At 37.4% G+C, this 13,176-nt stretch overlaps 1 protein-coding gene across 5 annotated transcripts in view; it reads left to right on the forward strand.

Annotated features, from left to right (window-relative positions):
* Positions 1–13,176, forward strand: part of LOC131525577 (ephrin type-A receptor 7-like) — a 138,544-nt gene that overhangs the window by 80,602 nt on the left and 44,766 nt on the right. For all 5 annotated transcript variants that reach the window (XR_009267258.1, XM_058753387.1, XM_058753388.1 and 2 more), the window contains exon 4: positions 9,859–10,014. Coding sequence is in view for 4 of the 5 variants with exons in the window: in XM_058753387.1 (XP_058609370.1) it covers positions 9,859–10,014 (156 nt within the window). In the remaining variant the exon portion in view is untranslated. The remainder of the gene's footprint in view (positions 1–9,858; positions 10,015–13,176) is intronic.

Below are 13,176 nucleotides of genomic sequence, written 5' to 3' on the forward strand. Positions count from 1 at the left end.
CAGGTTCCTCTATAGGGAATATTACCACACGTATTCAGTACAGTGTTTTGGGTGAAACATCATTAAAAAATAACCAGTTAGTGGTTAGTTAAGAACTGATAAAAGCATGGAATGTGGGTGGTTTTCGTTGTTTTATACTTTTTATTCTTGATTTGATGGATATATGATAACCTTCAGGAGACTTAGCCTACTGTAATTGTAGTGTCATTCTCAAAACATTGTGAATGTTTTTCTGCCATAAAATATTAGATTATTAATTATTATTTATGATTAATTTCTTGGGTTTTTTTGCACACTTTTTAGACTTTACACTAAGGTTTTGCTTGAGCAAACAAAATGGGTTAACAAAAAACCCTGCAAATGTCAAGTTCTGTTAGATGAAGGCACTTGGAAAATTCAAATGATTAAAAAAAAACATTCACATTATTTAATAAAATGTTACTTCGATTGTAGAATGATACTTTTTTTATATGAATACCTTTTTATTTTTAAACCCTCTTAATGACTGAAAAGTCAAGGTACATATTTGTCATTGTCATATTTTTAATGACTGTTAAACAACCTCAAGGGCATGGAGGTGATAAAGTTGGATTTTACTTTTAGTGACAGTTTTTTGAGGTTTATGATTCTAATATAGCATTTGGTCCATAAATGGGTCTAAATGTGTTTGATCTTAATTACATATATTTTAGTTGAATCATGCACTCAGGCATCACAAAGACTCATCAAGCACCATTGTGCCATTTAATGTCCATCTGTTTCATCCTAAGGTTAACATGGGGTGCACTTGTTTGAATGTGTAATCATAGTATCCCCAGACATAGCGGTTACAAAACGGTCTCAGAACTCACTGTGTGCATTTGTCTGCAGCATTTCAGAATGGTGCAGGGCTACAGTTGGTCCCGGTGCACTGGGGTAGGATAAGAGCCCTTTAAGTGAGAGAAAAAAAATGCATTTGACAACCCAGTGAAGGATCCAGATTGAGACCCTCTGATGACAGGCATTTCACTTTTCTACATTACAGCATGTCCCGCACTGTAAATGCTTGTTCTGTTCTTCGTGTTCCTCTGATCTTAATCTCTTCCTCTGTTTGTCTGCTCTTCTCTCATCCTCTCTCACTCCCCCTGTTCCTCATCGCAGCTGCACCTCAAGCTCTGTAATTCTAATTTTCCCCATTTTTAGCAATGTCTTGACTTCCCTTTCAACTTCTCCTGACAGCATCCTATATCTTAATTAAAACGGGACCCTCAAAAAAAAGAACAACTAATGAAAGAAGAAGCTGTTAATTACACAACAAGGTCACAAGCCTTTTACCTTCACAGCTTAATTGTGGCCTTGATTGTGATTCTGCCTCATTTTTTATGCAAACGCCAGACTGACAAACTAAGTTAATTGTTGCCCGGGCGCTTCTGGAGGGTCACACATTTTTGTGTGTCTGCAGAGCTAGTGAGCGTGTGCATCCGTGCAAGTGTGATACAAATTTAACTTTGTTTGACATTATGTGTGTTCTTTCTGTCACTTTATGAGCGTGTATGCATGCTGACGCATCGCTTTTTTCCTAGGATCCCTGTCAAGATCCTTCAGGGTGACTGTTAATTACCCTTCATGACCTTCCTGCCCTGTACATCCATTTATCTTCAGCTGAGCCCCTCATTTCTTAACGAGGGTCACTGTGACCTTTAAATACCTTACAGACCTACAGTACCAGTGTCCACCTACCCTTGCCTTCGATCCTGTCATGTATAGATCAATGTCTTCCCAACTCATTCCTTTCGCAGGCATGGGATCAGCTAGAGACAAAAAAAGGAAAATCTGACCACGCCCCAAGTCACGCCCACAAGCCATGTCCCCATCACTTATTATTAAAAATATATATTTTAGCACATTAAAAGATATATCTTATAGTAATAATACATACTATTGTCCTGTAAAAAATAAAAAGCAGCATTTAATCATCATGATAACAATATAATATGGTATAATAAAGTACTATAATATATTATAGTAAAGTATATAGAATTGTTATTACTATTAAAGTACCTGCCAAAAGTTTGGAAACATTACAGTTATTAATGATTTTGAAATAAATATCTTCTGCTCATCAAGGCTGGATTTATTTGATCAAAATAAAGTTAAAAAAAAACACACAAAAAAACAGCAATATTGTGAAATATTATTACAAATTAAAACAAAAAAAGTTTGAATATAAAATGTAATGTTATTCCTGTGATGCAAAGCAGAATTTTCTTCATCATTACTCCAGTTTTCAGTGTCACATGATCTTTTAGAAATCATTACAATTTATTTGACTCTCAAGAAATTTCTGATTATTATCAATGTTAAAAATGTTTTTGCTTCCCCGTATTTTGTGTGGAAATGGTGATACACTTTATTTTTCAGGACTTTTTGATAAATAGAAAGTTTAATGAACAGCATTTATTTGCATTTATTAAATATATTAAATTTGTCAATGCATTTATTAAATAGAAATCATTTTGAATGTCTTCACTCACTTTTTATCACTTTCATGCATAATGAATAAAATTATAAATTTTTTCTCTCTTTTTTAAAAAAATCTTATACACATGTTTGACTGGTATCATTGTTTCCACAAAAATATTAAGAAGCAAAACTGTTTTTAACATTGATAATAATCAGAAATGTTTCTTGAGCAGCAAATCAGCATATTAGTATTATTTCTGAAAGATCATGTGACACTGAAACTTCTCATTTTATACAACAAACTCGTGCAGCGCTCTCAGGACCAGTCCATCCATTATGTTTAAGAAAACAATCTTTTTGCAGTCTATTTAGGTAATAGTTTAAGGCCATTCGCACGATTTCAATCATCATGCAATCCCCACCCCCACCCCCCACCAAAAAACCCCAAAAACTCAGATCTAGAAATTGCATGGGTCGCCCCTCAGAGGTCGGAAAATACGGAAATTCGTACATAATCTGAAAAATCACATCCCTGCTTTCGATTTCCAAAGGTGGACCACCCTGTCATTTCCATGGCCAATTGTATTAATGACTTAGGCACTAAGGTCAGAGGTGCTACAGTTTTGGGTTAGGGTCATCGGATCTTTTCATAACCTTTTTTCATATATCTTGCCATGGTCAATACCTCCCCCTCAATCCCTTCCTTCCTTAATGTCACTGAATTTTTTTTTTTTTTTTATAAACGTTACTTTATTCCATGTATCTTGACCTGGTCTAGCAGATCCAGTCCTGCTGGAAGGGCAATGTCCTGCAGAGTTTAGCTCCAAACTGCCCAAAAACACTTGTCTGGAAGTTTCTAGAAATCCTGAAGACCCCTGATAGTTTTGGGTTGAGATCAGTGGATTTTCTCATAAATGTGCATTTGTCCATTCATTTTGGCACGGACCATATCAATCTTTCTCATTTCCTTCCTTCCTTGCTTTCATTTCCTCTCCTTTCTTTACTCCTTTTTCTTTTCTCCCCCAATTTCATGTTCCCCGCTCTTTGATTATTCGGCACGGCATAATTGTGGTGTGTTACTTGGAAGAATTATCTGTTATCTTTCTTGACCTCTGCACCATTGATCATGGAAATGTGACCAGCCTCCAGATATCCATTTGTCTTCAAGAAATGGAAATCAATCAACAAACACACCTCTCATCTTTTGTATTATAATTAAATTGTCAGGTTTGCTTCTGACTAACCTGTTCAGAAGGATATGTTTGTAAATTTCACAGCAATTTGTTTGTAAGGCTTGCCGAGTCTTTTGCAACTGCAAAACTTTAAGGAATGACTTATTTTCAACTTTGCTTTATCACTTAATGTTCAAGCTGAGCCTCAGCGCCCTGAAAGTGAAAGGGGAAAATGAAAAAAAGAGGGATCCATTACCTGAGCTAACAATAAGTAGTGGTGTTTGTTTGAGGCTGCAAATGTGCCCAACCTGTCGTGCTTAGATATTTCTGAGAGATGTTGCAAATTTGCCTGCATCTCATTCGCTACCCCGTTCTCATTCTCCAAACCCAGCATCCTCATCAGTCGGACACCCTTCAGTGATTCAGAAACGAGGTTTTACTTTTTTTCCCCTTTTCCATCTCTCTCAATTTCTTGAGTGCCGCACCTGAAATTGCTTTGACATTCAGATGCAAACATAACCATTGACACCCGCCTGATGGGCTTGGAATGCAAATGGACAGGGCTCTCTCTCCTTTCCTTTCTGCTTTCCGATCTCATCCCTCTCTCCCAGCCTAATGAGGGAAAGCTGATAGCTTCCTTTCTCAGATCAGGCAGACGTGGATATGGGCATGTTGAGATTGGGGTTTGAGGGTACAGGGGTAATGTCACCGAAAGCCTACAGGAAATCAATTTCACAAGTGCCATCTCCCCACTGTGAAACGCTACCCCGGTGTCTGCAAGGAGCAAAAGTGATACAGACTCAAGGAGACACGTGAACGCGTTAGTACACTTATTTAATATTGCATTGGCACAGTGGATTTTCCCACCTTCCCTTTCCCTGTCCTTTCTTCCATCCTTTGCTTCCACGCTTCCTCCTTTCCCTCTTTTTATCGTCCTTTACGTCTTTGTGACTTTTCCTTCCTGTCTGTCATCCTTCTTTGCTTTCATTCCTACTTTACTTCTCCTTTTCCTCTTTATTCCTTCCAACTTTTCCTCTTGCTTTCCATTTTCCCCCTTCCTTTGTTCCTTACCTCCTACCACTCACTTGTCCACTTCCTTTTTCTTCTCCTCCTCCCTCCTCCATTTTTACTTTCCTTTTTTCCTTCCTTGTATGTCTTTATTCCATTCCATCAGTTTTTCCAACGTTCTATCTTCCTTGTACCTTCCCTCCAACTTCTTTTTTTCAGTTTTTTGTTTCCTTCCATCCTTCTTTCTTTTATATTTCCTTCCTTTCTTCCTTTCTAGTTTTCTATTATTTTCTGCACTTTCCTCTTCATATCACTATGCAAAAACTCTTATAATTTATGTAGTTCTACTGTACCTGTGTTACAAGGTTCCCCAGGCTCTTCTGTGAGGAATTACACATGTGCACATGTGAGTTGAAGTGGACTATGTGAACGCAATGACCTGAATGCTCAAATTCACGTGACAGGAGCATTGTGCACACATGTAGCCATGCCTGGCTCCTCACGGATCTGCTCAGCCATGTGCCTCTCCATCAGGGACTTGGGCTTGGGCTCGGGCTCAGCTCTGGACATTTACAAATCTCCTCCGGACTTGGCTAAATGGAAACCATCCGTCAGAGGTGACAGGAAGCAAACAAAGCCCCAACATTAGCTGCTTGGATGCTTTTGATGATGTCATAAGCCTCTAGAGGTGGCTGACCTAATGTGGTTCATTGGGGAAGGAAGGGAGAACACAGAGTGCCAGATCAGTAGATGAAGTGAGTGTGCAAACCAACAAGGGTTGACAGAACTCTTTTATACAAGAATGGTGTAAAAGTCCAAGACTGTGAGCGAAGGGGGTGGTCATTGACTTGGGGCGTAGCAGATCTGTGTTTTAATAAGAGAACTGCATTGATGATCATTGATCAGTGGGTGGTGTGGGAGTTGGAGGCTGGGATGCAAGCCCCTTGAGGCAGAGCTCGGATCATTCTTGCCCTGATTAGGATTAAGGCCAAGCAGTGTAATGTCCTCTAATTCTGACTCTTGTCCATGGTTTTTCTATTGTTCTGTTGGTAGAGATAAGCAGCATTGACTTTGAGAGTGTGAGAGGGGGGATTTGGGGGAAGATGGAGAAAATGGAAGAAAGCGAGAGGCTGAGAAAGAGGATAAGAGTAGATACAATACAATGAAAATAAAAGAAGAGTGAAGAAAAATGGTGAGGTGTGTTAAGAGGATCTAAGATATCTGAATGAATGTGATGGACATGCAGAGAAAGAATCCGTCCAGTCTTGACACCTCCTTTGTCTCTCTCACTTTAAATCCCACTTTAAGGGACTCTATGTCCAGTTTTATTGATTTATGGGTTAGGGTTAGAGTTATGTTAACCATGACTAGATTTTTCTAGTCATGGAAAATTTGAGTGGTTATTACTCTAAACTCCGTGATGTCATGTGATTTGGATTCCAGAGTATCTTTTAGCATGTTGGTAGGGTATTTTGTAGGGGTGGGAGAAAAAATGTATTCACCTAACTATCGCGATTCTTTTTAAAACGATTTAAAAATCGATTGGTTTACCTCAGAATCGATTTTTACTTCATTATTTTATTTTTCCTAAGAGGTGGTGGGGAGAAGTTAGCGCTTTGTAATTCCAACAGAGGGTGAAATGTATATGTGTTCGACTTCAAGCAGCATCGCGCAGACGATCAGCGTATAACATTAAAGTACCGCGAGAGCGATTCGAAAGCATGCGGAGCGTCTGTTCTCTGTAGCTCTCGCGGTGCTTTGATGTCATACAACAATCTTTTTGCATTAGATGACGTCATATACGTTTAAAGCCGGCGCGAGAACCTCAAACCTCTTCCAGAATTCTTTCTGCACCTTCACGTTTTCAATCCCAACTGCCGGGAAAACATGACTAAACATGACTAAAACGGTATGCAAAGAAACAACACTTTATTTTATTTCAGAAAGTGTTTTTTCTGCTCATTTTGTTGAACATTTGACTATTATATTCATGTGCAAGTTCAGGGTTTTGGTACTTTAAAGTTTCATGGTTCAGGGTACTTCAAATATACACTGTGTATGTGCATGCTCCTGAAATAAAAGTTTAGAAAGATGTGATGCATTGTTTTTGTTAATATGACTCATCAAATACAGTGTCTTTTAAGGTTATAATCAACTGTTTTCCATTGTCTAGTCTTTAATAAGCAAACAAAAATCACAATAAATTGTAATATCGAATCGCAATAGTGACTGCTTTTTTTTATTGTGACAGTCTGTATATTAAGTGTATCATTCAACTTTTTCCCATGGTCTAGAGTTAAAAACATAAACAAAAATTGCAACACATAGCAATATTGAATCGCAATACTTGTAGAATCTAAATTCTTTAAAAAAAATCACAATGCATATCGAATCGGCACCCAAGTATCGAATCAGGAGGTAGGTATATCGTCCCATCCCTCGTATTTTGGGTGGCTGCCACAGTAGTTACTGACTCAGTAAGTAGAGAGCCCAGACTTAAATCTCTATAAATTTCTGTTCCCAAACAGATTTGATTGTGCTGCTGATACCAGACCACTGAAGGTGATTGTTTATGACATTTGAGATTTGGAAAAAATAGCTTTTTGCAGTCTGATTAATGCAGAGGCCATATCAATGTCACTATAATCACTGTTGCAAAATGCACAGTTTTTGATGGAAAAACCGAATGTCGGTTACCTGTGCAACTTGAACGGGTTATTATAGCCCTTTTAAACCCAATGGTCTAAATTGTCACAGAAGCATGAAGAGCGCGTGATAGGCAGGACCTTTAAAATAGACCTTTCACTCCTTCATTTATGTGGATTTATTCCATTCGCAAGGGATTCTTTCATAAATTGGAATTAGCAGCATTGAGGCAGTGATCTGAATATGATGACATGAATTATTGATTCCCTGACAGCTGCTTGCAAATCTAGCCTGACATTTGGAAATAAGACGGCATGGAATTATAGCCCGAAAATAATGAAGGCCATTTGTGTCGAGACGAGAGAAAGAGAGAAAAGCAAACGTCTTTTTGGACTTATTAATATTCATTAATACCTCCTGTCGGAGCACCATTGAAACAATTCATTGCTCACGTTTACTGTTGCGTTCTTTATGATTTATTGATGTGTGTTCGAAAGAGCTGGGTGGTTGTGAAGAGAAATCTGATTGCTCATACAAAACCAGATCATTGTCAGTGAGAGTCAATGATTTCAGATTTTATTTCTAATATTGTTTTTCCTCGACTTGCGATCATTCTTTCCTTAAATTATATAAAAAGCTGCACTCACTAAGTAGTCTTTTTGTATTAAACCATTCTGCACATATATTTTAATCTTTCTTATGGAAATTCAGCATGGTCGCATTACCTGTGTTTTCTCTAGAATTAATTGCTTCTGTTTCTATTATTCTCATTTGTGAGTCACTTTGGATAAAAGTGCCTGTTAAATGAACAAATTTAAATGATTTGTTTGTTCTCAATTAGACTATAAATGATGCATAATTTTAGATGATAAAGTGGGGCATAAAATGAGGCAGAGAATGTCCTAAAAATTGCAAACTTGTATATGCTATACCTCCTACACCCCAAAGTGTAATTCTGAAAGCTTGATCCACATTCCCTGTAGATATTTGGCATTTACCTTTATGCTGTATTCTCTGCAACCTGGACCCCTGCCGTGACTTTTTGCTCGATCTGCATTATAGTTCCTAGTGGCACTATAGAGCCGATCATCTCACTGGTTTCTGTGAAGCAACCCCTGCTGATGCCACATTAGATAAATTGATCCGTATGTAGCCAGCTGGACTGTTGTGGAATTAAAAAAAAAAAAAAACAGGATCCCTGGGAGTTTCTGTGTAATGTCAGCAGATATGGGTTGTAATCTCATTCCCTTCAATGTGTTTGGCTTTAACTGCCTTCAGTTGGCTATCTGTTTTGCCACAGTCCTCCTGGAAGTGGTAAAGTCAAAGTGCATTGCGGTTTAAAGTCAGGTTTTAAAGACAGCAGCGAAAACAAACAGTGGCATACAAACACAGGTCCACAATGTTTGCAGTTATTTTTGTTAGTTCTGTTTGCAGGAATTAATCTGACAAACCATGAGATTGGTGAGCTGTGCTTTCACATTTCATTCATTATAACACTGAGATGTGCTTGTGTTTTGGTTTGTATCTGCGTATGTCTTCTGAATGCATAGATTTGGATGCCATATCACTTATTTTGGTGTTTTTCCCATTGTCTGTCTGATTTCCCTTGCCTCGCTGGAAAAGTACACAGTATGTCTGTGCTACTTCTTGTAGGGCTTATAGGGCGGAATCCAGTCAAAAAAATGGAATTTACTGTATAACACGGAATGTAATGGAATTTGCCGTATTTTGGATGGATACATCAAAAGTTTGTCTGTACAGGTTAATCAAAAGTGCATGTCACACTTTTTGGAAAAAAAATAAAACGGAATTTGGGAAAGAATAAACTGGATTTCATAGGGCCCTATACTTGGGTCATTTTTTGTGTGTGCATCTGTGTATCCATGTGCATATTCATTGTACCTGTATGTTTTCCAGAGAAGTGTTTGCATGACCCTATCAGTGCATTGAGGCAATAATGAAGTGATTTGTTTCTCTTTTGTAAGTTGTTTTGGATAAAAATGTCTGCCAAATGCATAAATGTGAACATAAATGATTGTACATAATGATCAGAAAATTAGGGGATGGACAAACGGATGGTTTGTGCTTTTGGGTTTTTGCTTTTGTAAAAAGGCCTTTTTTCAGTTTGGTTCAACTTATTCTAGGTCTTGTCATTCTCAGTGAGACGATTGAGTCTTTCCTACAGCCCCCATTTGAACATTGCGATTCATCGTTGCACAAGTGCTCTGTCCCCTCTTACAGTCGCTGTTCATGGTCACAGCAATTACTCTAGGAGCGTGAGCTTCCTTCACTTATTGCAACAAATAGCCCCTTAATCATGTGTAATATGAACATCATTAGTTTCAAAGGATTTTGTTCCTGGAGGCACAATGGCATGTGGGTTTTTTTTCTCTTCAAGTAGCATTTTATACTCCCAAGTGGATCTTTTATGTCGGCTAATAAGGTCTAAAGCCATGTACTCTTTTCTAGTGTCAGGTTGTAAGTATTGCCATTTTTCAGGGTTGTATTTAATTCTACTGCTAGAAGCTACAGGTTTTGTTGTCTCAGAATCTGTAATGGATTCTTTGCTGTGTGTTCTGTCTTTTGCCAGCCTGTCCCCTGGGCACCTACAAGATGTCGTCACGACAGCAAGAGTGTTTCCCATGTCCGGCTAACAGCAAGGCTGAAGAAGAGGGCTCTGTGCTGTGTATGTGTGAGGACGACCACTTCAGAACTCCACTGGACCCTCCATCCGCACCCTGCACGCGTAAGTCAGTCAGCTTCTATGTGGGGTGAATGTTTATGTGTGCATTTGTGTGTGTACAGGTATTTATTTATGTGTGTTCTCATGTTTGTACAATCCAATTCTGTTGATTCCTGGTTTAATTTTGTTTACAGTGGGGTTTAGCACTGCCAACAGGAATGTTGTGTTTGTTGTGTGTACAGTTGATTATATTGGCGATATATGGTAACAATTTAGTTTAGAGTCCAGAGTCTCACTAGTTGCTTACTAGCATGCATATTACTAGCATATTGGCTGTTTATTAGCACATAAAGCTTTATTATTTATAAAGCACATATTAACCTTATTCTGCATGACCATATTTTAAATCCCTTAAAGGGTTAGTTCACCCAAAAATGAACTACTCACCCTCATGTCGTTCCAAACCCGTAAGACCTTCATTCATCTTCGGGACACAAATTAAGATATTTTTGATGAAATTGGAGAGCTCTCTGACCCTCCCATAGACAGAAACACAGCTGCAATGTTCCCAGGTCCGGAAACGTAGCAAGGACATCGGTAAAATAGTCGTTAAAATAATACGTTGATTGTGTTTGGATAACCGCAAAATGGCAGAAGACGGTAACTCGGGGAGAAGAATTGTTGAATAATTTATGTTGTTATTGTTTTCTTTGCGCACAAAAAGTATTCTTGTAGCTTCGTAAAATTATGGTTGAACCACTGATATCACATGGACGATTTTACCGATGTCCTTGTTACGTTTCTGGATCTGGGAACATTGCAGTTGCATTGCTGTCTATGGGAGGGTAAGAGAGCTTTCAAATTTCATCAAAAATATCTTAATTTGTGTTTCGAAGATGAACGAAGGTGTTACAGGTTTGGAAAGACATGAAGGTGAGTAATTAATGACAGAATTTTCGTTTTTGGGTGAACTAACCCTTTAATTCTACTACATACCTAAACTTAACGTCTACCTTACTAACTATTAATAAGCAATAAATTAGGAGTTTATTGAGGCAAAAGTCATAGTTAATAGTGAGAATTTGTCCCCAAACTAAAGTGTATCCATATATATTATAATGTACAATTCACTATAGTAGTTACACTGTTATTTATGTATTAGTTATTCACACAGTTAAAGATAATGTTTCATTTTTTTCACTTTTGAAATATTTTCTATCCTAGCTTATTATGAATTATTAGCCATTGTTAGCCAACTGTGAACCAATCATAGGTTGGTGTCACTTTAAAGTGCTCCAAAAAGCCTGACGCAGCAGCGTTAGTGCAGCCGTTAGCTATTTGTTTGCTTACCAATGGCAGATGTGGTATTGGAAACCATTTCCAAAACAATTGTTATTTTTTGCTATTCTGTTTAGTGGCTCTGGTGGCACAGAAATCACACACTTAACCTTTCAATTCTTGTGTGACCAGCCCTTTATTCTGGGCTGAATGAGTCTCTGAGTGCTTATGACTGTTATTTACACCATTAATTACTGTATTGATTAGGGTGCTGTTATATGAGGGAGAGAAAGACTGTGTTATTGTGTTAATTATAGTATCGATTCTACAGTCACTCTTATGAGCAGATGCCACCAGTTTATTATTGTGTGTGTGTGTGTGTGTGTGTGTGTGTGTGTGTGTGTGTGTGTGTGTGAGAGAGAGAGAGAGAGAGAGAGAGAGAAAGAAAAATGTATATAAAGACAGAAGACAAAGATTTGAAAGGAGGAGAGACATAATATGAATTGTATTACTCTTCTATGTGTATTTTGCATGCTGTTCTGTTTTGGTAATGTGCCTGTGTGTAGGTGTGTGTGTGTCTGTACCCTATGTATGTGCTACATAAGTGAAAAAACACTGCTCTCTGTGTGTGTGTGTGTGTGTGTGTGTGTCCTGTCTTGTGGCGGATGTATCCTGACTGCAGCTGTTCCCCACCGCTCATGGCCACACGTGGACCCCGTTGCATAAGCCTTCAGAGCCTTTAATAAATCAACGCTTCTTGCACACATCTAAATTATTCCATACACACACACACTCACACTTCAGCGTTTGCGTTACAATTTCATTATCATCTGCTGCATTTATGAGACAAGAGACTCTTTTTCAAAAGCCTCGATCTCAAAATTAAAACTTAACAAATGCATGTATGAGAGAACAATCAGGCACTCAGGAATGCTGTGTAGCATCAGTTATGACCCGCTTTTGATTATAATGTTTCATACCTATACTTGGCTCCCACAGTTAATTCAGATTAATTCAGATTCCTTTGGTGGCATTTATTGGAAGTGACATTTAGTTGAAAGAAAGATATCACGAACAAACTTGTAATGTAAAATAATACAATACAATACAATACAATACAATACAATACAATACAATACAATATAATATAATATAATATAATATAATATAATATAATGTATTTTAAGAATTATTTACTATAATACAATAATTGTATTTATTATTATTATTTAATTTTATATTTTTATTTATTTAATTCATTAGCCTATTAGATTTGTTTATTAGAACTTGTTGTATTAATATTTATTATTCATTTTAGTAAGTTATGTATTATTCATTGAAATTGACCCAGATAAGTCTTTTGTTTTTAAATGGACGTATAAATATATTGAGATTAAACATAGTTAAGATTCATATAAAATTTAATAATAATAATAATAATAATAACAATTATTATATTATATTATGTGTCTTATTTCCCTAGTTTTGTTTTTAAAATATTTATTAGCCATTTTAGAAGTATTCATAGATAATGTTTCAGATAAGGTTGTTTTTTGTTTGTTGAAATTTATTGTGGATTACCATTTGATAGAGGATGAATATAAATAAAGATGGTTTCAAGTGATGTTTTTTTAATACACATTTTATTTATTTATTTTTGAGATGACTAGTTTGCAGAAAGACCATCTTTTCAAAAAATGAAAAGCAAACTCCTCGCAGCATATTGAGTCCATCATCGCAGTGTGTGTGTGTTTGTGTGTTTTGAGGGCAGCAGGAGGCACCTGTAGTGCTCATGGCCTGAGCTGATGATGGGCAGCTTAAAGCCCTGGTGACATTTAAATGGCTTCCTGCTGCTGACAGATTCTTGTCTGACAAACGGCATTAGAGACGCAGGGCTCCAGCCTCGACCCGCTCCTCCCAGAGTCAACAGAACAGTCCCGCGCTACA

The sequence above is a fragment of the Onychostoma macrolepis genome, chromosome 19, assembly GCF_012432095.1.
Source record: "Onychostoma macrolepis isolate SWU-2019 chromosome 19, ASM1243209v1, whole genome shotgun sequence".
NCBI classification, from domain to species: Eukaryota; Metazoa; Chordata; class Actinopteri; order Cypriniformes; family Cyprinidae; genus Onychostoma; species Onychostoma macrolepis.